General features: G+C 44.8%; 1 protein-coding gene across 1 annotated transcript in view; it reads left to right on the top strand.

The window, feature by feature from the left end:
• Nucleotides 1-1,732: 1,732 nt before the first annotated feature.
• The window catches only part of PRR11 (proline rich 11), a gene marked incomplete at both ends in the record, with an annotated part of 29,598 nt that continues 5,419 nt past the window's right edge, over nt 1,733-25,911 (top strand). The window contains 7 exons of the mRNA XM_082248090.1: nt 1,733-1,833; nt 5,054-5,216; nt 18,270-18,392; nt 19,226-19,483; nt 20,005-20,103; nt 22,728-22,840; nt 22,940-23,002. Of these exons, the coding sequence (XP_082104216.1) occupies nt 1,733-1,833; nt 5,054-5,216; nt 18,270-18,392; nt 19,226-19,483; nt 20,005-20,103; nt 22,728-22,840; nt 22,940-23,002 (920 nt within the window). The remainder of the gene's footprint in view (nt 1,834-5,053; nt 5,217-18,269; nt 18,393-19,225; nt 19,484-20,004; nt 20,104-22,727; nt 22,841-22,939; nt 23,003-25,911) is intronic.

Genomic DNA, 25,911 nt, shown 5'->3' with positions numbered 1-25,911 from the left:
GCACACATACTTTGTATATACACCTTAAATATATGAAATAAATTCCAATCATCATAGAGAGTAAACCAAGGGGAATGTAATGTATAATAAGACTCCTAGATGAGTGTCCCATGAAAGGAAAATGCAGGGCACATACAGCGATTACCCCAGTGTAACCACATTCCTAATATTAAATGGCAAACTACAGTTCTGCGAAATTCAAACATAATGGGACAGATGGGTACATACATATGGCTACTAAAAAAAAAAAAAAAAAAACATTCCATAAGGTAGCAATAGGCAACTACATATACCAGCAAATGTCAACAAGCATATAAAGTGAAGTGCAGCTGCAGGCAGAATAGATGGAAGCAAGCTGTTTCACGATGGCAAGCACAGTTCCACAGTAAAGAAGCAACTAGTCTGCAAAGCACAGTAAATACATGCCAGCATGAAAGTCTGCATTAGATCAGCCGAATATACCATGGAGGGAACAGTGGCATATATTTGCTCCAAGTGATGCAGCTAGTTCATCCACATATTACATTTTCTAAGGCAAATATTACCTCCTCACCCCTGGTGACAGCAGGATGTAAACAAAAGAGCCAACATTGAAAAAAAAAAAACAGCAGGGGATGGTCCCCCGCCAATCTATACCAGGATGTTTGGTACTGTCTGGTAGTGATTTTAGGAGGAACCCTGTGCAAAAAAAAAAAAATGCGTGGGGTTCCCTCCAAAATCAATACCAGACCCTTATCCGAGCATGCAGCCCTGGCAGGCCAGGAAAGTGGGGGGATGAGCGAGCAGCCCCTTCTTGAACCATACCAGGCCACATGCTGTCAACTTGGGGGGGGGGTCTCTTCCAGGCCACATGCCCTTCCATGGGGTGCAGGGGGTAGCTTTTCGAAATCAGGAAGCCCCCTTTAAGAAGGGAGCCCCCAGATCTTGGTCCCACCATGTAAATGAGTAGGTTCCCCTACTCATTCACCAAAAAATGTCAAAAGTAATTAAAAACACAAGACAGTCCTTTATCAAATAAATAAATGTGTCTCCCGATGTAAATCCATCAATCACGATGGAAGATAGGAGAAGATGAGAGATGAAAAAAAAGGAGGGCGAGGGTGGTAGAGGAGGGAGGAAAAGTGTAGGAAGCTAAAAAGGAACAGGATATTTTTAATGCAAGTACATGGTAACACAGACACCTATCAGAAATATGAAATGTTGGGGTAACCTACAGTTTAAAGTGTAACTCCTTTTTGGTGAGAAAAAAACATTCCCCTCTGGGTGATCAATTTACTATGCAAGGATTTTAACAAACTTTTTTGTAGATTCCTACCTTTTGTTATTATTAAAAAATAGCTGTTTATCTGTGTCCATGTGCCAAGTGAATGCTAATTGGAGTGATTTTATACTTTACCAGTCAGCTGCTGCACTTTCATAGTTCCAATGAGAAATGTGTCAGGGTCTGCATTCCTTTAGATGTGATATCTCACCAAAAATTACTTTTTGGTTTGTTGTAGGGGAATCCCAAAATCTGACTTGTATCTTAATGCAGACTTCTGGGAAAATCAGTAAGTCAATCATACAAGCAGGAAATTACATTTCTGGGTGGTGTTTAGGCCTCAAATGGTGGGCAGACTCCTAATTAATGCAATTCATGTTGAATAATACAGTATTATATGAATGCATACATTAGAGCCATATAAATCACAAAAAGATAATGATTTGATTTAAATTATAAAAATTACAGAATATGGCAAAATTCCTGCAAGCACGCCGAAGACCTGGAAAATACAAGCAGAAGAAACGATGGACAGCAAAGAAATCGGAGGCTTCCAGTTGTAACTCAGTTCAGTAAGTTAATACTGCATGATTTGCCTCTGGCTGCTGATTAGACCATACAGTCAAAGCTTATGTTATGCTGATGTGTAAGAGCTTTTTCTTAGCAAGTTTAACAAAACCTGTTCTTCAACCTTATTGCTTAGCAATAGTGATATAGGGCACAATTCACTAAGAGTTAAAGTAATTGTAAAGTCACATCTATTAATTACTTTGATCCTCTCTGTTTTAGGTCCATGTTTAGTACCATATATGTGTGTTTTCCTAAAATTATAATGCAAAATTTCTACTTTGCACAGTGCTGCTGTGGTGTCATTTATCCTCCCTCTGCTTCCCTTCTCGATCCAAGAGACTACAGTGGGAGGGGCTGAGATTTCCTTCTGATGTATGCAAGATGGCAGAGGGAGGCCACAAGACTGCACAGCAGCACTGTGCAAAGAAGGTATGTAGCACACACTGCATTAAAACATGCACCTAAAACAGAGAAACATTGCCTCTAACACAGAGGATCAAAGTAATAAATAGATGTTTCTTTACAAGCACTGGAGCAGCTGAAGAGAATAGAATTACTCAAGGCAGGAGGGGAGGGACAGGGAGGAGGTCGGCATCACAGTTCACACACAGGCTACAGAAATGACAGGGAGAGAAGGAGGGAGTGGGGGAGATGCAGAGATGCTGAGGAGAGAGCAGGATGATGGAGGCACATAATCTGACCACGCTATCAAGAATCAGCAGCCATAATTCACATGATTAGTACACACAGGCGAACATGGGGGACAGGCAGGATTAACCAGGTATTGTACAACATTGAAAGGGAAAACTGACACTGTAAAAGCACTATGCTATATACACTATATTACCAACAGTATTGGGACACCTGCCTTTCCACGCACATGAACTTTAATGGCATCCCAGTTTTAGTCCGTAGGGTTCAATATTTAGTTTCCTGAAAGCTCAAACAAGATTTGTAAGTTCTGGATTTTTGAACAGATGTAGAAAGAGATGGATGCATACAAACAGTTACAACTTATGTAGGAGGATTTGTTTCATCTCTGTGTATAACCTAACCACTTTACAGTGAAACTGAAGTCCCACTGTAAAAAATATGCACTGTTTGTTCTGCAATAAAATGCCCCTTCTGGCCTGCTCTCCATCTCCTTTGGGATGCGCAGCTCAGCTTACAGTGCTGGGCTGGTCTCAAAGTGGTGGAATGATGGCCTCCTGTGCATCTGTAGGAGTGATGTCACCCCCACTGGCCAATGAAGATGTCTGAAGACAGCACTCAGAAGAAGCTATGTATGGAGACTGAAGTTACGCTTTAAAGTGATACTAAACACACACTGTTTAATTTACATTATCCCTTCGCTTTCCAAATATGGATGATGGCACTTTAATGATTAAAAAATAAATCAAAGTACTGCTTTCCTAATTGATATACAGCTGTCACACGACCTAGCTCTTTCCCAGCCTGTCTGTAGGGACACAGTGGCAGTGCCAATCGCTCATTTCTTACAGCTCCGTGTGCAGACAGCTGCTGACTGCCAGTCGCGCCTCTCTCTACTGCCCCCCCCCCTCGCTCAATGGAGCACTGGACTGTGGAGGGGGCAAGAGCAGCCGGCTTAGGGTCTCAGCAGCTTTCTGATAGGCTGAGCTCTGTGTCTGTCCAGGCATGTGGGCGAGTCCCGACACCATGGTCATGATAACGCCCGAGCCGGAGCGGCTCTGTGATAGGAGTGCAAAACAAACTGCACTCCTGTGATTCACAGGAGAAGTACAGCCAAACAAGATTTGGCTGTACTTATCCTCTAAGACTCCCTGCAGAGGTACCTCTTACTATGCACAATAGGCAAAGTTTGTGAGAAGCATCTATCTGAGTGAACAGACTTTAGCCCTAGTTCTTCAGCTGGCTAGCATTGGGGCCCAGTCTTTATGGTTGTGCACTTGAGTACAGTCCCAGTAAAGTCTGCATGCAGTAAATAATGCTTTTAGGTAGATGGCCCATCCCTATGTGCTCAGTCTTTGATAGTGGCAACAGGGCAATGGCAGCAATGTCCTCTCAACAGTCCCAGCGACGCAGCAACAGGGGTCCAACTGTTCAGATGTCAGCTCACTTCTGGATCTGCCTGGAGCAACTCCAGTCCTCAGTAAATGGCTGCAGGCTTGTAGCAGGTTGATGTGCACACAGGAGCAGCTATGTGCACACCTTGGTCTTCTCATAGCAAAGAGGAATTTCTTTGTTGTCCAGGCTGTGAAAATTCATCTCTCTCTCTCTCTACCCATCCCACATTGGGAATTGTAGTCCAAAGATCCATTAACTGTTGTAATGGAGTTTCTTTCCAGAACTTAATCTCCCATGATTCATTGCTGCCAATCATCAAGTCTCTTGAGCTCCTTCTGCTTGTGAGCTCCTCCTGGTGGATGGAAGCAAGGTAGTGTTAACTCATTCAGCTGAACTCCATTGGGAGCACATAGAGCAATGCAGCACAGTATCCTGAATCTCTCTGTCTCTAGCCAAGCACCATGCTACACTTGGTATGCAGTGGTCACACAAGTGCAGAGCACTTAAAGTGGTGTTAAATTCAAAACCAAAAAAAGTAATATGTTGCAGCTTACCAATCCTTAGATGTGGTGGCTACATTATTTTTCTTTGTTTTAGGCTTTATCCCCTCTGTTTTCACCTTCGTGATCTGACAAATAACACACTTCTTGTATTATCCACTATGGATGAAGGATCACAAAGGGCACCTTTTAACAGCAGCATTGTCAATCGGGGGGGGGGGGGGAGTGTAAGATGTACTAGCAGATTTAGATAAACTAACAAATTAAAGCCAGACTCCAGCTCACGCTTGGGATAATGATTTTATGTACTGTAGATAAAAAAAAAAGCTAATCATTGTAAGCAAGCCTGCCATTGTAAAAGGGTTTGTCTCATCCCTGGCTGGATCACCAGATGAAAGTTGACAAAAGAAAGCCTAAAAAAGACCACTAATGCAGCCATCACCTCTAAGAATTGGTAAGCTGCAATATAATAAATGTTTGCTTTTGGAATTAATACTGCTTTAGGGTCTCCCAAAACTGTAAAGCCATCTTCCACAGATGTTGCAGTTACTTTAGGAATATGGGTTATGTGTGTAGGGTATTTGATTTTTAATTTTTTTTTCAAAGGGATATTGCTGCAAGTTGAAGTCCTGATCAACATAGTGATTAAATTATGCTTACACTTTCTGCTTTCCAGGTTGCAAGAACATACAGATGCAAGGTTGTCCTGGTATTTGGAATTTATTTCTTCTATATGGTTTCGATTTCCCAATATAAGAAATACTTTGAAATCCATTGTATATTACGCAATTAATCCATTTATATCTTTATTTGTGTGGAGCTATTACAGTCTGAAAAAGGTATGTACATGTTGCCTTCCTTTTTACTCTACCACTATTCTACCACATTTTACCAATGTCATTGTTTCATGCCATGAGATTATGAATAACATAGAAACATAGAGAAACATAGAATGTGTCGGCAGACTAGAACCATTTGGCCCATCTAGTCTGCCCAATATATCTGAATCCTATGAATAGTCCCTGGCCCTATCTTATATGAAGGATAGCCTTATGCCTATCCCATGCATGCTTAAACTCCTTCACTGTATTTGCAGCTACCACTTCTGCAGGAAGGTTATTCCATGCATCCACTACTCTCTCAGTAAAGTAATACTTCCTCATATTACTTTTAAACCTTTGCCCCTCTAATTTAAAACTGTGTCCTCTTGTGGTAGTTTTTCTTCTTTTAAATATGCTCTCCTCCTTTACCGAGTTGATTCCCTTTATGTATTTAAAAGTTTCTATCATATCCCCTCTGTCTCTTCTTTCTTCCAAGCTATACATGTTAAGGTCCTTTAACCTTTCCTGGTAAGTTTTTTTCCTGCAATCCATGTACTAGTTTAATAGCTCTTCTCTGAACTCTCTCTAGAGTATCTATATCCTTCTGGAGATATGGCCTCCAGTACTGCGCACAATACTCCAAGTGAGGTCTCACCAGTGTTGTGTACAGCGGCATAAGCACTTCTCTCTTTCTACTGCTTATACCTCTCCCTATACATCCAAGCATTCTGCTGGCATTTCGTGCTGCTCTATTACATTGCCTTCCCACCTTTAAGTCTTCTGAAATAATTACTCCTAAATCCCTTTCCTCAGATACTGAGGTCAGGACTGTGTCAAATATTCTATATTCTGCCCTTGGGTTTTTACGCCCCAGGTGCATTATCTTGCACTTATCCACATTAAATTTCAGTTGCCAGAGTTCTGACCATTCTTCTAGTTTTCCTAAATCCTTTTCCATTTGGCGTTTCCCTCCAGGAACATCAACCCTGTTACATATCTTTGTGTCATCAGCAAAAAGACAAACCTTACCATCGAGGCCTTTTGCAATATCACTTATGAAGATATTAAACAAAATTGGTCCCAGTACAGATCCCTGAGGTACCCCACTGGTAACATGACCTTGTTCTGAATGTTCTCCATTGACTACAACCCTCTGTTGCCTGTCACTCAGCCACTGCCTAATCCACTCAACAATATGGGAGTCCATGCTCAATGACTGCAGTTTATTGATAAGTCTTCTATGTGGGACAGTGTCAAAAGCCTCACTAAAATCTAGATGTGCAATGTCTGCTGCACCTCCACCGTCTATTATTTTAGTCACCCAGTCAAAAAAATGTATAAGATTTGTTTGACATGATCTCCCTGAAGTAAACCCATGTTGTTTTTCATCTTGCAATCCATGGGATTTAAGATGTTCCACAATCCTATCCTTTAATAGGGTTTCCATTAATTTGTCTACTATTGATGTCAGACTCACTGGTCTATAGTTGCTCGATTCCTCCCTACTACCTTTCTTGTGAATGGGCACGACATTTGCCAATTTCCAATCTTCCGGGACGACTCCTGTTACTAATGATTGGTTAAATAAATCTGTTAATGGTTTTGCCAGCTCACCACTAAGCTCTTTAGTATAAATAATTTTGGGTGTATCTCATCAGGACCCTGTGACTTATTTGTCTTCACTTTAGACAGCAATCTTAGAACGTCTTCCTCTGTAAAGACACATGCATCAAACGATTCATTAGTCATCCTTTCAAGTGGAGGTCCTTCTCCTTCTTTTTCTTCTGTAAAAACTGAACAGAAGTATTCATTAAGGCAGTCGGCTAGCCCTTTATTCTCTTCTACATACCTTCCGTCCTTTGTTTTTAATTTAGTTATTCCTTGTTTTAATTTCCTTTTTTCATTTATATATCTGAAGAATGTCTTATCCCCCTTTTTCATAGACTGAGCTAGTTTTTCTTCTGCCTGCGCTTTAGAAGTTCTTATAACTTGCTTGGCCTCTTTCTGCCTAATCTTGTAGATTTCCTTATCTTCATTGCTCTGGGTTTTTTTATAATTACAAAATGCTAGCTTTTTATTTTTAATGATTTGGGCCACTTCTGCTGAGTACCACAGTGGTCTCTTCCTTTTTTTGCTTTTACTGACAAGTCTAATGTAATTTTCTGTTGCCTTCAATAATGCACCTTTTAAGTAGTCCCATTTCTCCTGGACTCCATGTAATCCGTTCCAGTCTGATAAGTACTCATTTATGACTAATTTCATTTTTGAAAAGTCTGTTTTTCTAAAATCTAAAACTTTTGTTTTTGTGTGGTGTGACTCTTTCACAGTTCTTATATTAAACCACACTGACTGGTGATCACTAGATCCCAAGGTTTCGCCTACAATGACATCATATACCGAATCCCCATTTGTGAATACCAAATCCAAAATGGCCTCCCTCCGGGTTGGCTCCTCAACCACTTGTTGCAGAGACAACCCCAGTAGGGAATTTAGAATATCTGTACTCCTGGTAGAACTTGTTGTATTGGTTTTCCAGTTTATATCTGGAAGATTGAAATCTCCCATAATGATAACTTCTCCTTTCATTGTCATTTTAGCTATTTCTTCAACTAGTAGATCATCTAGTTCTTTAACTTGACCAGGTGGTCTATATATCACACCTACACGAGTTACTGCATGAATAGCAAACTGCAACGACCTCCGGAAAGTTTTACCCCCTTTATGAACAGAGCATTTTCTTGCTATTCTGCACTGTGCTTCTTTAACTGACAATTGTGCAGTTATGCAACACTGTACACAAATTACATTTTTATCTTTTTTTTTTTCACACAAATAGTGCTTTTATGTTTACGATATAAATTAAAAAATACTGAAAAATGTTGGAGAGAAAAAAAAAAAATTATCTTTCCCAGTTTCTGTTTTAAATTTTGCAAATACATCATTTTTCTTCATAAATTTAGATCAAAATGAAAATTGATCAATCCTGATGTACTGACGGCTTAGCTCCTTTCTTAAGGCCCTAAAATGCCATAACAGTTCAAATAACCCCCATTCCCAATCCCCCCCCCCCCCCACCATCACCAAATTACCCCTTTTTGGAAGCTAGACAGTCCAAGGTAGTTAATAAGAGGCATGGCAAGTTTTTTGAAGTTGTACATTTTTTGCAAAATTAAGACATTAAATGAAAAAAACATTTCTCCATTCTTTTCATATGGTCACCAGTGCAGGTATCACCAATACTGACTGGTGACAGTATGTAAAGAAAAAAAAAAAAAATTTTTTTTTTTTACATTCTGTCATCAGAGAACAGTGACCCTGTTCTACTTGGGGGGGTTGATCAGGGATTTTTTTTCTGCACTATTGTTGCTTATAGCAGTTATGAGCCTGCAGCTGCTGCCCGCTAGCAATCTACTGTTAGCGGGTAACAAGTGGTTAAATGACTATGGTTGTTTCACCATCAGAGAATAATTGGTGAACACCGCATTCACTGCTTTATAAATAGACTAGTAAAATAATTTAAATAAAACCAATATTCGTTAAGCTTCAGTCATGCGACTGCTGTTTAACTACCTCCCACCCGGGCCATAGTACATATACGGCCGGCGGGAGTCTCGTCCTTCTGAATGGACGTTCCGGAACGTCCTTCAGAAGGAGAGAGATCGCGCCGCCGCGGGCACGCGCAGCGGCGCGATCTCGATGTGCCTGTGTCCCTCGGACACAGAGCAACATCATTCGGCAGGAGGGCCCTGTGATTGGCCCTCCTGATCACATGACGGCTGTGTCCAATCACAGCCGTCATGTAATGTAAATAGAGCCGTTGTAACGGCTTCGATCTCTTCTCCTCCTGACAGATCCTGTCAGTGAGGAGAAGAGGGATGATCGGTGCTGCTGCGGGGGTGATCAGTGAGTATTTCTAATTACTCACTGATCACAGGGGGGGTCTGTGCTGGTAATCAGAACATTGATTACCAGTGCAGCCCTGGGGGGGGGGGAGGGGTGCCACTAAGCCACCAGGGATGCCCACCCATGACCACCAGGGATGCCCACTATGGCCACCAGGGATGGCAAGCAGGGCTCAGAGAGCCCCCCAGTGCCCTCCCTATCAGTGTTGCCCACCAATGCCATCTATCAGTGCTGCCCACCAGTGCCGTTATTGCCATCTATCAGTGCCGCCCACCAGTGCCCATTATTGCCCACCAGTGCTGCCTATCAGTGCCCCCCATCAGTGCCGATCAGTGCCCCCCATCAGTGCCGCCCAACAGTGCCACCTATCAGTGCCCATCAGTGCCGCCAATCAGTGCCCATCAGTGCTGCCTATCAGTGCCCATCAGCGCTGCCTATCAGTGCCCACCAATGCTGCATATCAGTGCCACATATCAGTGCCCATCAGTGCTGCATATCAGTTCCCATCCGTGCTGCATATCAGTGCCACCCCATCAGTGTCTCCTCATCAGTGCCTGTCAGTGCGACATCATCAGTGCTCATCAGTGCAGGAAAAAACATATCTATTTACAAAATGTTATAACCTAAACAAAAAAACTTTTTTTTTTTTTCAAACTTTTCAGTCTTTTTTTATTCGTGCACCAAAAAAGAAAAAACCTGACGGTGATCAAATACCACCAAAAGAAAGCTCTATTTGTGGGGAAAAAAAATGACACAAATTTGGTTTAGGTACAGCATTGCATGACCGCGCAATTGTCATTCAAATTGCAACAGCGCTAAAAGCTGAAAATTGGTCTGGGAAGGAAGGGGGTTTAAGTGCCCTGTATTGAGGTGGTTAAGCATGAGAGATGTAGTCTTGGAGAATGATGCAATCAGTCAGATGCAGGCGGGAGGAATCCCTTCATCTCCACTGCTTCTGTGACCATTTAATAGTACTCTTGTAAGTTTCTGGTAAGTCACAAAGTGAGAGGCAGCTATGTGACACCTTTACACAAAGCCAGTAAGAGGTTTATTGCACGAACAAAAATTCTCTTGATGGCATCTACTGGCCAGAAGCACTCAGAAAGTAGATGCTGTCCCTGGATGATGCCTAAACAAAGATGGTACCAGCCTTAATTGGAGAAGAGAAGATGAAAGACCTTTAGGGGAGTAGTGTGATCTCCCTGCAGGTCTTAAACATGCATGCACCTAAATTTAACCGGTCACTTTACTCATTTTATCAAAAAACAAAAGAAGAGAAAAGCACTCCTCAGAGAGTCAACTATGGACACCAAATATTGGAAAAAATACTTTATTCAAATTTGTGGAAAAAATCCATGCACTCCCAAGACAAACATAATCTCAAATAAAAAACATAGATGGTTAAAAACAATTTCACGAAGTTGCTGCAATAACCGAACACATCATTAAGCTTGTGAAGAAATTCAGATGTGGGTAAATAGAGACCCAGTGATGCAGAGAACACAGTCCCTAATAAGTAGAATAATGCACAAAAGCTGAATTAATGGGCAAAACAGGATCCATAGGGATTCAGGGAACAATCCGGTATAGGGGAACACAGTTCAGATAAATTGTAAGGAGGGATGGCTCCCTATAGATGGCCAGATGTGTGCAAACTTGAAGCCCAGTGGTAACAGTCAAGCGAGGTGGAAGATTGCAATACAACCCAGCTTGATTGAAACTACATAAGGCAATTGAACATGAGGCTAAACAGAAGATTCTGTGTGGTTCATGTACAAAGCACAACCGGTATAGTGAAATCTGCTTGAAGAAATTGCTCACATGGCTAAGCAGAGAACTCTGTATAGTTCATAATAGGGCACAAACTGGTATAATGAAAACTGCCTAAAGGAGTTGAACATGTGGCATAACAGCCGATTCTGTACAGTTTATATGCAGTTCTTATGCAGTGCACAATACCTCCTTGCAGTGCCGTACAATCACATCCTCTAAGGTTGTGTCTGGGGATCCTGAAGCTCTGTGTCGGTGTGCAGACTTCTGGCAACCTTGCCCAGCACGGATGCTTTCAGCCGCCTCATTCACTCTACCCGAGCATTTGCGGGAGGAGTTAGCAGCACGCCGTCACTGCAGTGACTTCCACGTTTGCTTCTCTACCGAGGCGATGGGCTTGCTGGTGCCAGATGACGCTGATTGGTGTGATGGCGATGGCGCGGTTTTGACGTGTTTCACCAGCCAAAGGGCGCTGGTTTCATCAGAGCTGAGCAATCTTCCACCTCACTGGACGGTTACCACTGGGCTTCAAGTCTGCACACATCCAGCCATCTATAGGGAGCCATCCCTCCTTACAATTTATCTGAACTGTGTTCCCCTATACCGGATTGTTCCCTGAATCCCTATGGATCCTGTTTTGCCCATTAATTGAGCTTTTGGCATTATTCTACCTATTAGGGACTGTGTTCTCTGCATCACTGGGTCTCTATTTACCTACATCTGAATTTCTTCACAAGCTTAATGATATGTTTGGTTATTGCAGCAACTTGGTGAAGTATACTGATATACGGTATTTGACTCCCAAAACAAAAATAAAAAGTAGTAGTAACTAAGGAGTCAATAACTTTCTGTAAAGGATAAGATCAGATAAACATTGGCTACACTAAGTACAATCACTTCTTCTAAGAAACAGCCTAATTCTTTAAAACTCTGTTTCTCTTACGTCCTCCGACAGTCGCCGCCTCTTCATATTCGTCACATATGGGGTATTAGACTTTGCTCCGAAGGAGTAGCTAGGCAACAGAATATGTTAACAATAAAGCTTTAACATATCCCACCCTCAAGGGGTGGTCCCCTCAGTCAATACCCTCCTACTTCCTGCAACCATATCTCAGTTTTAATGTCTAGCTTGTCAGGAGTGGCTGGCTCTCTCTGTGCTGGGACTTTCTGTCCCAGACTCTTTCTTCTTTTTATATATTTTGTTTGAGTTTTTCTCTCTACCTTTAATTAGCTGTTATTTTGTCAGCGTTAGTTAGTTCTTCGGACGAAGAGGATCATGCGGACTGGGTCTCGGGCTGATCCCCCTGGTCGCAGGTCGTGGGTCAGTGGCTTCCCAGTCTGCCATCGAGCGTTCAGCCAGGTAACGCTCCTGGCATAGTGAACGACCCATCCCTGTTCGGTGCAGGGATGATTGGTGAGGTGGCTACCTCACTGAACGCTGTGCGGTTTCTTAACCCCCATTTTGTGCGTCTTGAATTGCGACTCTCCCTGCCTCATGTGCAGCGGCTTGTTCGCCTGTGCGGGTCCCCCACGCCATGTGAGGTAAGTGTATTTATGTGGGGACCTGTCTGTCTGGGGGGGTGTCAGTCTGGGACTGTGTAACCTGCCTCTATTCACACTGCTTGTCTCCCTTTCTCTCGGCTGCATGCTGTGGGCTGCAAGGGGGGGGGGGAGCTGTATGACACTGTGTGTGTCAGACTGGGCAGTGTGAGAAGCTGTGTACTGTGGGGCATGTTTTTTTGGCATGTTTGGGAATATACAGCGATCGCTGCGGCGATCTGACATGTATTCTTATATTGGAATGTAATGTGTGTTTTAATGCACTGTGGAGCGGCGGTTTCGGCGCCAAACGACGCCATTTTGCCTACACCCGCTCCGGCCGCATGGTTTACATGCATGGCGGCCATTTTCTTGTAGCCTCCATAGGCTTACATAGAGCGCCCTGGCAGCATCACTTCCTCTTTCCAGGAACACCGATCGAGGCAGCAGCAGCGGCGAGGGTCTCCTCAGGTTTTATCCTTCTGTTCTTGCTATCCATTGCCTGTGTTCAGTTTGCATATTCCCTGTGGGGGTCTCATTGTGCTTGAGTGTGGTGCGGTGGGCTGCGCTTGCCGCGCTTGCTTAAAAGGGGCAGTTAACCCTTGGTTGTCTGGCATTACAGGGGCAATGGATTCTCAGGAGGGCAAATTTCCTACAGTATTGGTGGAAAGCCAGGGGACCGCTGTTTCCCCCCCAGGGGGGGATTTAGCCACTATTGTGGCTGGCCTTGCTGCTCAGGTGCAAATGCTGGTGGCTGCTCAATCTACTAAAAGGCCCAGAGTTGCTCTTTCCTCTGATTCTGAGGGTGAAGGTGATGGGGCTGTTCTGGCAGGGGCCTCCTTATCGGGGTCCCGCTCCTCTCTTGATCTAGTGGGGTCTGAGGTGGAGGCTGAATTTGAGGGGGTCGATAATTCTCCCCCTGGCTCGCCTGAAGAGCTTGCAATCATGGATGAGTTGATTGCTTCCATTAAGCAAACGCTGCGTTTGCAGGACGAAGTGTGTCCCCCCGCTGCCTTGGCGGCTTATGGGACGCAGAGAAAACGCAGGACGCCGCAGGTTTTTCCCTGCAATGCTGATTTTCAGCACGCTGTTAAGGATCAATGGCGCGATCTGCGCAAACCTTTTGCGGTACCAAGTAAATTCAAGCTGCGTTATCCTTTTTCGCCTGCCACTGATGAAAGGTGGTGTGTGCCTCCACCAGTGGATCATGCAATTGCGGTTTTGAACAAAGCCACTGCGATTCCTGCAGAGGGTTCCCCTGTTTTCCGGGATGCCACGGATAGGAGACTGGAGTCTCTTGCCCGTCATACTTATTCTGTTACGGGTTCTATGCTTAAGGCTCTGTTTGCTTCTCTCATGGCGGCCCAGGCGATCGCAAGTTGGACGCAGATGCTTAGGCGCGTCCTAGTGGCCGACTCGGCCTCGCCGGCGACCCTGGATATGGTGGATCAGATCCACCAGGGTGTCATGTATCTGTGTGATGCGGACCTGGACCTGATTCCGTTGGCTGCACGTGTGCACAGCGTGGCGGTGTTGTCTCGCCGCCTGGTTTGGTTAAAATGTTGGTCGGTGGACCAATCTTCACGTAAGACCTTAGCCAATCTGCCTTATGATGGGTCTCGCCTTTTTTGGGGAGTCCCTGGATGTGTTGATTAAGGGGATCACCGGGGGTAAGAGCACTCTCTTGCCCCATTTCCCTAAGGCTAAGGGGGCTTCTGGGAAGAAGCATGCAAATTTTCGGCCCCCTCAGGGGTCCTTTCGTGCCTTTCGGCCGCACTACAAGGGCAAACCGTTCAAAGGTCAAGGCTCTCAGAAGAAGCCCTGGTCTGGGAAACAGAAGTCCGGCCAATCCGGACCTGCAGCCCATAACAGTTCGGCCTGAAGGGGCGCCCTCACCCAGTTTTGGGGTGGGGGGACGCTTGCTCGGTTTTCTTCAGCCCTGGTTGGCCCGTGTGCGGGACAGATGGGTTCTGGAAATCGTTCGATCTGGTTACAAGATCGAGTTTCTCTCTCGGCCGGAGAGCAGATTTTTTCCCTCAAATCTTCAACTGTCTCCAGAGCGCTTGCGGGACCTGCACCTGGCGGTGCGGGACCTGAGGGCTCAGGGAGTGGTGGTTCCGGTGCCTCATCGGGACAGGTTTCGGGGGTTTTATTCCAATCTGTTCACCGTGCCCAGAAAGGAGGGCAAGGTTCGTCCGATTCTGGACTTGAAGGCTCTGAACCGCTCTGTGCGGGTTCGCAAGTTCCGCATGGAATCCCTGCGGTCGGTGGTGGCTGCCCTGGTTCCGGGGGAATTCATGGCCTCCATCGATTTGAAGGATGCGTACCTTCACATCCCCATATTCGAGGGTCATCAGAGGTACCTTCGATTTGCCATTGCGGAGGATCACTACCAGTTCGTGGCGTTGCCCTTTGGTCTCGGCTCCGCGGGTCTTCACCAAGGTGCTTGCACCGGTTCTGGCATTATTGAGGGCCCAGGGCGTTTCTGTCCTGGGGTATCTGGACGACATTCTGGTTCGGTCTGCGACCAGCCAGGGTCTGGAGGAGGACCTGTCTGTCACAATGCAAACTCTGCAGGAGTTTGGTTGGACGATAAATTTTCCAAAGTCGACACTAAGTCCGTCGGTTCGTCTCCCCTATCTGGGAATGATACTGGACTCGGTGCAGGCGAAGGTCTTCCTGCCGGAAGACAAACTCAGGACTCTCCGGGAGGAAGTCAGGTCCCTCAGGGACGTTCCGAACTCGTCTCTGCGGACGTGTATGAGATGTCTGGGATTGATGGTCTCGGCCTTCGAGGCGATTCCTTTCGCACAGTTTCACACGCGGGGTCTCCAAGCGGAGATCCTGTCCAGGTGGGACGGGCGACCTCAATCTCTGGATCTTCAAATCTCGTTGAGTCTTCGCACCAGGGAAAACCTTCTGTGGTGGCTCCAGTCCCCGTTGGTGTCCGGGGGCAAGTCGTTTCGTCCGATCTCGTGGACGGTAATCACCACGGATGCCAGCCTGTCGGGCTGGGGTGGAGTTCTGGGCGTTCTGTCCGCTCAGGGGTCTTGGTCGGAGGGGGAGTCTTCCCTTCCGATCAACATTCTGGAATTGCGTGCGATAAGTCTCTGTCTTCATCGCTGGACGGACCGGCTGCAGGGTTGCCCGGTTCGGGTGCAGACGGACAATGCCACGGCGGTGGCCTACATCAACCACCAAGGGGGCACCAGGAGTGCCCGAGCGGCTCGAGAAGTGGCCGACATTCTGTCTTGGGCCGAGACTCATGTCCCGGCGATAACGGCGGTTCACATTCCGGGAGTGGAGAACTGGCAGGCGGACTATCTGAGTCGCCAGACCCTGGATCAGGGGGAATGGTCTCTCCATCCGGCTGTCTTCCAGACGTTGTGCGCGAAGTGGGGTCTTCCAGATGTGGACCTGTTCGCGTCTCGCCTCAACAACAAGGTGAAGAGGTTCGTGGCAAGGACGCGCGACCCTCGGGCAGACGCGTCGGACGCGTTAGTGGCCCCGTGGCATCAGTACAGGCTGATGTACGTGTTTCCGCCGATTCAGTTGCTGTCCAGGTTCCTTCGCAGGTTACACTCGGAACGCAACACGGTGATTCTTGTGGCACCGGACTGGCCTCGCCGGTCCTGGTACGCAGGCCTCGTGAATCTGGCGGTCGACGCACCGTGGCGTCTGCGTCTTCGAGACGATCTACTGTCTCAAGGACCGATATACCATCCTGCTTCACAGTCGCTGGCTTTGACGGCCTGGCTGTTGAGACCGAGGTCCTGAAGGAGAGGGGTCTCTCTCCGGAGGTCGTTCATACTTTAATCAACGCGAGGAAGTCTTCCTCGGGGAAGGTTTATTACCGTACTTGGAAGGCCTATTTTGCCTGGTGTGAGTCCAGGGGGTTTTCACCCCGCACGTACTCGGTGTCCCGTGTGCTGTCTTTCCTTCAAACGGGTGTTGATCAGCGTTTGGCGCTGGCTACGATAAAGGGTCAGGTGTCTGCTCTGGCCGTTCTGTTTCAACGACCCGTGGCTTCTAACCCATTGGTTGGCACCTTTGTTCAGGGTGTGCGGCATCTGGTTCCCCCGAGGCGGGATCCTCTGCCCCCTTGGGACTTGAATCTCGTTCTATCTGTGTTACAACGTGCTCCTTTTGAACAGATCAGGGAGATCTCGTTGTCTATGTTGTCCAAAAAGGTCGCCTTTTTGGTGGCGATCACTTCGGCTCGCAGAGTGTCGGAGCTGGCGGCTTTGTCCTGCAAGTCTCCGTACCTGGTTATTCATTTGGATAAGGTGGTCTTGCGACCTAATCCTTCTTTTCTGCCGAAACGGGTTTCGGAATTCCATCTTAATGAGGATATTGTCTTGCCTTCGTTGTGCACGAAGCCTAAACATCCAAAGGAGGTGAGATTGCACTCTCTGGACGTTGTTCGGGCGATAAGGGTTTACCTTAAATCGACTGAGTCTTTTCGAAAGACGGACTCCTTGTTTGTTCTTCCAGAGGGTCCTCGGAAGGGCATGGCGGCTTCGGCCTCTACCATCGCCAAATGGATCAGGCAGACCATTGAACAGGCCTATGCTTTGCAGGGGAAGGTTCCCCCTGTGCCTGTGAAGGCGCACTCTACTAGATCTCTGAGTACGTCTTGGGCCTGTCGTCATGGGGCTTCTGTAGCCCAGGTGTGTAAGGCGGCGACTTGGTCGACCGTGCACACTTTCACAAAATTCTACAAAGTAGATGTTCAGGCATCGGCGGATGCTTCCTTTGGCCGCAAGGTTCTTAGTGCGGCTGTTCCCTAGGGTCCCTTGTTGGGGACTCCTGGCTGTTGGGATAAGTTTTGTATCCCCTGGTTTTTTTGTCTTTTCCTGGGTTGTTGCTCCTGTTGAGCACTTGTTTTTTGCTGTTGCCCAGCTGGTTTCCTTCCTTTGGTAAGGTTCCTTCTTTGATGCGGAGACTGCGTTGCCTTTCGGCGCGGATGCGTTTCCCACCCCTCATGTTTGCACTGCTTTGGGACGTCCCCATATGTGACGAATATGAAGAGGCGGCGACTGTCGGAGGACGTAAGAGAAAACGGAATTTTTGTAAAATCTTACCTGTAAAATTCCTTTCTCTGAGTCCTCCGACAGTCGCCGCCCCCGCCCCTCTTTTGGGGTTTGATTGTATACTCTACTGCTATTCCACTAAAACTGAGATATGGTTGCAGGAAGTAGGAGGGTATTGACTGAGGGGACCACCCCTTGAGGGTGGGATATGTTAAAGCTTTATTGTTAACATATTCTGTTGCCTAGCTACTCCTTCGGAGCAAAGTCTAATACCCCATATGTGACGAATATGAAGAGGCGGCGACTGTCGGAGGACTCAGAGAAAGGAATTTTACAGGTAAGATTTTACAAAAATTCAGTTTTTCTAACTTCCTGTCCCAGAGCCACAACAGACAGTGAGCAGAAATCTCCCCAAAGTAAGAGTAAATCCTCTTTAACAGATAAATAGGACAAGTAGTAAGGGTGGATTCTCAGAACAGAATTGCAATTAACAATTGATAATGGTCAAAAATGAGAAAATCTATTAAGGCAGAACTTTAGTATATATGGTGTTTTTGGCTCTCAACAAACATTGTGGATGCTTCTACTGCTAGTACAACCATGACATGCATCAACTGATGTGTCAGCACAGATTTCACCCATCGTCATTATAATAATTTTTAGATTTTGGCTAAAATGTGTTTTTCAAAAAAAAAGAGTGAATTTCAAGGGTAAGGATGAATTCATCTTTAAAATACTAATTTTGGCATTTGTAATTTAGTAACTCGTGTGTTTAAAATAGCTTCTAAAAAACAAAAATGTTTTAAAATTCTGTATTTCTTTTCAGCAAATTAATTTAGTAAAAAATACAATTGCTCCACCTTTAATCTGCCAACGTGAGTTACGCACACTGAGAAAACGCCTACACAAACTTGAAATTGAGTTTCTCAAGTTGCAGTTATCACTTCCGGTAAGCACTTCTAAATTTACTGTTTTTCTTCTTTTTGTTTTAGATAAGATATTTGTTTCCAAAATATTTTTTTTTAACCTGTCTTGCAAAGCATAGGTACCTCATCTTTGTCTCATGGTGAACATATAAAATTGAAGCCTTACTCATTACATAATGAGCACATCCTTCCTTCCTTATCCTTACTATTATTTCTTTTTTTTTTTTTCATTCAACCTGCTCGAAAAAAACCTCACAGCTCAGATCGGAGCCGCTGTACTAACAATCCAATGTTAGTACAACAATCTAACCTGCTGTGCTATTGTGTTCTGCCCCCCTCCAGAACACTCCAGTCAGCGCTCCCAGCCATTTGCTAAAAGCGCTCATCAGGAGCTGGTTGCATGCTGGTTTTCCAGGAGGAATGTCTGACAGTTGCCAGCTGAACAGCCGACTTTCATCGGTCCGGCTGCCATACACACAGGCCTGAATTTTGGACATTTTTTTTTTTTAACTGGCCGATGTCGCCCAACATTCGGCCTGTGTATACTATGCTTTCATATCCTCTCTGGGGCATCAGATCTCTAGGAAGTGATGCAAAATGGAGACAAAGCCCAGCCACAACATACACAAGCCAATCTCATTCTTTATTCATGAGGAGGATACTCACATACTATAAACAAGCCAATGAAAAAGTGTGTGCCTATCACTTTGAATTCCAAAATGTATTGAAATGGGCTTCCAACATTTATCACAAAGTACATAAACCAAGCCTATTTATTTTACTTCTAAAATAAACTTATGAGACACGGGTTATTTCCCAGGTAGATACTATTAAATGTTGCCTAATTTTCTTCTAGGATAAAGGAACTAATTCGAGTGTATCAGAAAATTCCATCTGCAGAAGTTGTCAGCAAGCAACCGCTGCTTCCTCTATTAAGGAATCAAATGTGCAAGCAGCAGAAGAATGTACTTTGCCTTCTCTTCTACCACAAGTTCCTCTACCTCCACCTCCCCCTCCACCACCCCCTCCACCGCCAATTCCTCCTTCCCTAGCCTTACCATTTCTAAACCGTTTGCCTATACTGAAGAAAACTGGAAGTACCAGACCGCCTAAGGTTAGATATGGTTGTCTTTTTTTACCATCTCACGTGTCTCCAATCAAATACTTTTCAAGAGGAAAAATTTAAAAGCTAGAAAACGAGCATACAATAATTTAGTATAGTCTGTAGCAAAGGAGTATTGCTTGTTGGACAAAGAATGTGGTTCTCCCTCCTTCAAGTTCGCTCTGCCCAAAACTTGTAGGTTGTGTCAAAAAAGCGCTTGTGGGAATATATATCTGTCCACACCTTTAGAGGAGAGGCTCAGTGAAAAGGTGGTAAGTCTTACATATGATATTAAGTCCATGGTTAAAGCTGAGAAAAGTAAAGGTAGAGCAGCCTCAAAACTTTATCTTCAGTTGTTCAGTGAAGTATAGAAATGTGGATGTGATCCAGATCATCAGTGGTTTATATTATATGGGCAACTTTTACTAAATTTTATAAAAATGTGCCTTATTTTGAACAACAGAGTGTGCTACAACAGAGATATAATAAATTTGGCTTCTAGCTTTACAATTTTCTTCTTGTACTCTCTTCAGGAGGAACCTGCAAAACCAGAGGGGCCCATTCAAATAACAATTAAAGACCTTTTGAATGTTAAATTAAGAAATACAAAAGATAATAATGAAAGACAAAAGGTAAGTTTCTTTCAATAATTCTCAATATGGCCACACACTACAAGCTACAAAGCTTCTTCCAGGTGCCCGGCTGGGGCTGTTTTCATTGTTCGGTACATGATGACATCACTCCTGCACTTACACAGGAGTTCAGTTATCCCGACACACAGGATCTTTGTCAGTATGTAACAGACATGGGAGTAAGTCACACATGTGTAACTCACAAGCAAGTCTCAAGTCTTAACCTTAGAGTCTCAAGCAAGTCCCAAGTTACTGTGGCGAAAAGCAAGCCAGTCAAGTCGAGTCCCTGCTAGAAGTCAAGCAAGTCAAGTCATTTATTTTGGTCAAGTCACAAATCAAGTCAAAATACTGTTCCTACCCCAATTTTCACCTTTAAATCAGTTAAAAGTCAGTAGTGAGGAAAGGTTTTGTTTTATTTTCAACATTAACAAAATGGCTTAGTGCTTTTTTCTTGGCATATGAAAGAAACACTTTGAATGCCCAAACAGCTCAAAATCCTTCGTCCGGTCATCAACACCACAGTCACTAAAAACATGTTAAGTATTTCCATTGTTAAACAGCCAGTGTCCTAAAAATCAGAACACACTGAGGTGTTTTAGGTAATATAACAGGCACATTGATTTTGCTTTAACACATCTTGAGAAAATGCAAATTTTTATTAACTTAAAAAAGTAAAGTCATTTCGAGTCATATGTCTCAATTAACCACTTGCCGACCGCTCACTGAGCTGGTACTGCGGTACTGCGGCCAAGTGGCTCGATATCGTCCAGCGACATCGACCTACGTGATCACCGCCACTCTTCCCCAATCGTCGGGGATCGAGTGTGGAGATCCGCCGGCTTGTGTAAACAAAGCGGGCGGATCTCCTAAGTGACAAACTGTGACAGATTGCAGGATTCAGCATAGCTGAACCTGCGATCTGTGCCTGTGTCACACAGTCTCCTCCCCCCACACACGTTAGTAAGCACCAGGCATACATTAACCCCTTGATCACCAATAAAAGTTAACCCCTTCCCTGTCAGTGTCATTTTTACAGTAACAGTGCATATTTATAGCACTGATTACTGTAGTAATGTCACTGGTACCCCCAAAACTGTCAAAAATGTCAGTCAAGGGTCCGATCTGTCCGCCGCAATGTTTCAGTCCCGCAAAAAAAAAAATCGCAGATCGCCGCCATTACTAGTTTAAAAAAAAAAAACAATAAAAGTGACATAAATTACCCCTAGTTAGTAGCTGCAATAACTTTTGCGCAAACCAATTAAAATACGCTTATTGCGATTTTTTTTTTCTTTTTTTACCAAAAATATGTAGCCGAAAACAAATTGGCCTAAAATGTTAAAAAAGTTTGATTTTTACATTTTTTTGGGGGGAATTTCATATAAAAAAATGTGAAAAATATTGTTATTTTTTTCAAAATTGTCGCTCTTTTTTTGTATATAGTGCAAAAAGTAAAAATCGGACAGGTGATCAAATACCACCAAAAGAAAGCTCTGTTAGCGGGGAAAAAAAGGACATAAATTAGTTTGGGTACAGCGTCGCATGACCGCGCAATTGTCCGTTAAAGTAATGCAGTGCCGATTCGCGAAATATGGCCTGGTCAGGAATGAGGTAAAATCTTCCGGTCTTAAAGCGGATAAAAATACGCTCATTGAGAATTTTTTTGTCAAAGACATGTAGCTAAATACATGTTGGCCTAAATATATGACAAAAATTGAATATATTGGATATTTTTTAACTGTCAAAGTAGAAAAATATTGTTGTTTTTCAAAATTTTCGATTTTTTTTTTATTAATATCGCAAAAAATAAAAAGCGCAGAGGTGATCAAATACCACCAAAAGAAAGCTCTGTTTGTGGGAAAAAAAGGACGTAAATTTCGTTTGGGTACGGCGTTGCATGACCGCGCAATTGTCAGTTGAAGTCGCACAGTGCCGAATCGCAAAAAGTGGCCTGGACGTACAGCAGGAAAATCCTCCAGTGGTAAAGTGGTTAAAAGTCAAGTCTCAATTGATGAATACCAAGTCAAAGTCAAGTTGAGTCTTTTATTAATTTTAGTCAAGCATGTCTCAAGTCCTCAAACTGGTGACTTAAGTCTGACTTAAGTCAAGTCATGTGACTCGAGTCCCCCACCTCTGGTATGTAAGCCTTCTAAAGAAGACTGTGAGCAGGCAGATAGGTTTTCTTGTTTTGCAGAAGGGCATTGTATGTTTCTTCTGCAATAAAAAGCCCATCTGCACACAGTCCATTTTCTTTTAAATGTATTTATTTTTTTTTATTAGAGATTTTAGTTCTGCTTGAGGTGCATGCTTATGGTTGCATGTTAACCTCTCTAGATGGTCCAGTTTTTATAATGATGGTAAGAATAGTTATAGACTGGCAGATGCTAAATAATAACTACAGTGGATGGCAAACTTTGTCTCTTGCTGTAACAGACTGTAAAATAATAATTACTTTTTCTTAGAAGTAAAGGGTTTATTATTTTATAATCTATAATGATCTTCCAATCTTGAGTGTGCCAAAGAGATTAAACAGTATTGCAAGCAACATTGTTAAGAGATTAATTTGTGTTCCTATTCAAGTAAATTAATATATTTCTTTCATGTCTGTCCCACTGCAATATTTTAAGATGGCAGTACACAAATATGATGTTATACCACAGATCACCATATCCGCATTAAAAGGCGTAAGTCTGAAGAGTGCTTCTAAGATACCACCGAGGCGGCTCGCACATGTTTTTAAGTAAGACGTTTAACTGGAAATCTTTATCGAAAGCACACTAGCATTTACATGTACACTGTATTCACTTAGTATGTTTTTGTATTATTTCACTGGATACAGAGATGCGCATAGTAAAAGCCCTCTCGACTTGAGACGCCATCTTAGAAAAGTCAATATGATGAGGTAAGCTTATCACTGACCTGAGGTATATAGTATTTCCATCCTGCTAAACTTTAATTCTATTTCCTCTAGCTAAATGGCATCTTCCTCAAATGTCTTCATTAAAATACAGATTAACTATTGTGATTACCAAATTCATTTTTGTTTACACTGAAAATTTTTGTACTGATCAGCACAAATGGTTTTAGAAGCCAGTGTCATATAGCAGAACTTTGTTCCCTATGTTTTACGCAGACAAAAATTCCCAGCTCAACTTACCAACCAGCCTGCATCCAACCGAAGGTGAGGGGACGCACTGCACACCCTTGCTGGCATTGTGCTATGTGCTGGGTATCCAGAGCGCCCCTGTGCCTTTAAGGCCTTCAGGCTCACCTGCCCCCTGCCTATTCATTAAAATGCATGTGCTTTAACAACGCCTGGGTCTCATACTCCCTTTCACTCTTCTTCTCCCTTGCCTTCCCCCCCCCTTTTTTTTCCCTCTCTTTCTTCCCTCTTTACTCTCCTTTTCTTATCCCTTCCGTCCTGCGGTCTCATTGCCCGGGACATTAACGTTCTGTTATATATTTACTATATGATGCTTAATAGAATTGACTGTTATACGAACCTTTTGCATAAATGGACTCGGGCCTTGGTTGCCTGCATATGTGAAATGCACAGGACCATGTGTCATTATATAATATTATGTCCAGTACCTATGACCTATTATTATTGCTTTCTTTTTTTTACTGATCCCGATTTGTTTCCGACTGGTGTTTCCTTGTTTTGGTTATCTCAGTATGTTCTATGCACTTTTTAAACTTCAATAAAAATAGATTAAATATAAAATGCATGTGCTTCCACAGTGGAGCTGTTCAAAATGTAGAGTTAGGACTGAAGATAATACTGGGGTTTCATGAAGTGACTCTGCGGCTTACATTTATTTGCAAATGTGTGCAAACTAAACCCCTGTTTTTAGCGCATATGGTTGGACAGGATAATTTGGTTGGTTGCAGGCCGATCAGTAAGTTGAACTGCAAATTTTCTTTGGTCTTGTTTGACATGCGTCGCCCTTCCATGTGCTCCATGCTTCAAAGGCCAGTTATAGGTGAGGGCAGTGGCAATTTGTTTGTACCCATGTTTCTCTTTCATTCATTGACGGACACAGCTCATGATATCCTTTACCATTGGGTTATACTGCCCCCTACAGGAGTAGTACAATAGGCAGAAAAAAAGTCTGGCTACGTCTATGGGCAGTCCCAGGGGGTATACTCCCTCTCTCTGTTATAGGTACTTTTTTTTCTGCCTAGTCAGAAGTAAGGACCTAGTTCCTTGCTGCAATCTTTGGTCCTGGCAATTTTTTTTTCTTTTAGATATTTTTTTTTCTCCTGATTTTTCCTGCGAGATCTACAATCAACTACCAGACTGGGCAAGAGGCTGGATAATCTAGATGCAGTGGTCATGCCTGTCTGTCCAGCGAGCGTGCGCTGGCCTGCGAGGTCGCATACGTCCGGGTCTCACCCCGAGTCGCAGTATTCCTCCTGGACGAGAGCCCCCAATTTTGATGGTGAGGAGGTTCTGTCTGGAGCAGTGCCCGCCCGGTTCCTGGTATGGTGAGTAGCTGTCCCGCCTCTCCCCCTGGAGGGTTTTGGGGTGGACGTGGGCCCCTTCATGGGAAGGTCAGACCCCCGGGTTTGCCTCCTTCCCCTTAGGCACCCCCCTCATCTGTCCACCCATCCTACCCCTCCCCCCCTCCACTAATGCTGAGGCTGTGTTGGTGGTCTGTTACACCTCTCGGGGTGGGGGCAGGGCGCTATGCTGGCGATGGGGGGTGCACCGCCGGCGACCAGATGATCGGCTGTGCGGGGAGGGGGGGTTGTACCTGGTGGGGGCTCCTGCCAGGTCCCCCGTCCTGCCTGTGCCTGTCCTGAGACCTAGGCATCCTTTCTGGGTCCTTGGGAGCCTTGTGGTGCCAAGCGGGGTTGCTATTTTCTTGTAGCCCTTGTGCTGCAATGCACAGCGGCCATGTTTGTGTAGTCCAGTGTCCATTTTGCGATGGTTTGTCAAAGAAAACAGCGGCGATCATGACAGTGGAGCCCTATGGGCGGTGATTTCAGCGGTGGGAGCCCCTCCTCATCCCCTGTGGCTGACTCCTGGATCCTTTCCTTTTCCTGATCGCTGTACAAGAAGTGCAGATTCTCCTGGTGGCTGCAATGCCTGGTTTCTGTGGGGTGGGGAGTCTGGTGGGGTCCTCTCCCTCTCTGCTGAAGATCGATTAGGTGCTCTGTGATTGGCAATGGGGTGTGCTGCCAGAGCAGGGGGTGGCCCTTAGTAGTGTTTTACACTTTTTTGTGGAGTACCCCTGGTGACTCATGGAGTCTTTTAGAGCACATCTCCCAAACTGATTCCCCTCTCTGAGACCACGGGACTCTCTGGGTCCCAACCATCCATTGACACACTGACAGCCAGTGGAGTTGGCTTTTGGGTGACAGGCTGGCAAAAAAAACGCCCCCCGTCTTCCCCTGCCTCATCTGTCCCCTCAGATCCTGAATCTGATTCAGCTGCCGTGGACTTGGGTCACCATGCATGGGTCTACGACTATGCGCCCTACATCTTCAGATAGTGAGGAGGATTCTTCCACTTCTGCAACTGCGCACGAAAAGGCGCTGGGGGACACACTGATTGTATCTGTGCGTGAGACTTTAAAGATGGAGAACGCAGCTGCAACGGAGGCACAGGTCCCCTCTGGCACTTACAAGCCATCCAGAGCGGCAAAGGTGTAACCTTGTCCCTTCTATTTTGGCAAAATTGTCACTACAGAGTGGGGACAGCCAAAGCGTCCCCTTGAGGTCCCTAAACTCTTTGCTAGGCGATACCCCTATAAGGAGTCCCTTCTTAAGAAGTGAACTGTTCCACCGGTGGTGGACCCCCGGTTT

Source organism: Pelophylax lessonae, assembly GCF_965119305.1.
Source record: "Pelophylax lessonae genome assembly, chromosome: 2".
NCBI lineage: Eukaryota > Metazoa > Chordata > Amphibia > Anura > Ranidae > Pelophylax > Pelophylax lessonae.
The sequence above is the reverse complement of the archived record's forward strand: the minus strand, read 5'-3'. Positions and strand labels throughout refer to the sequence as shown.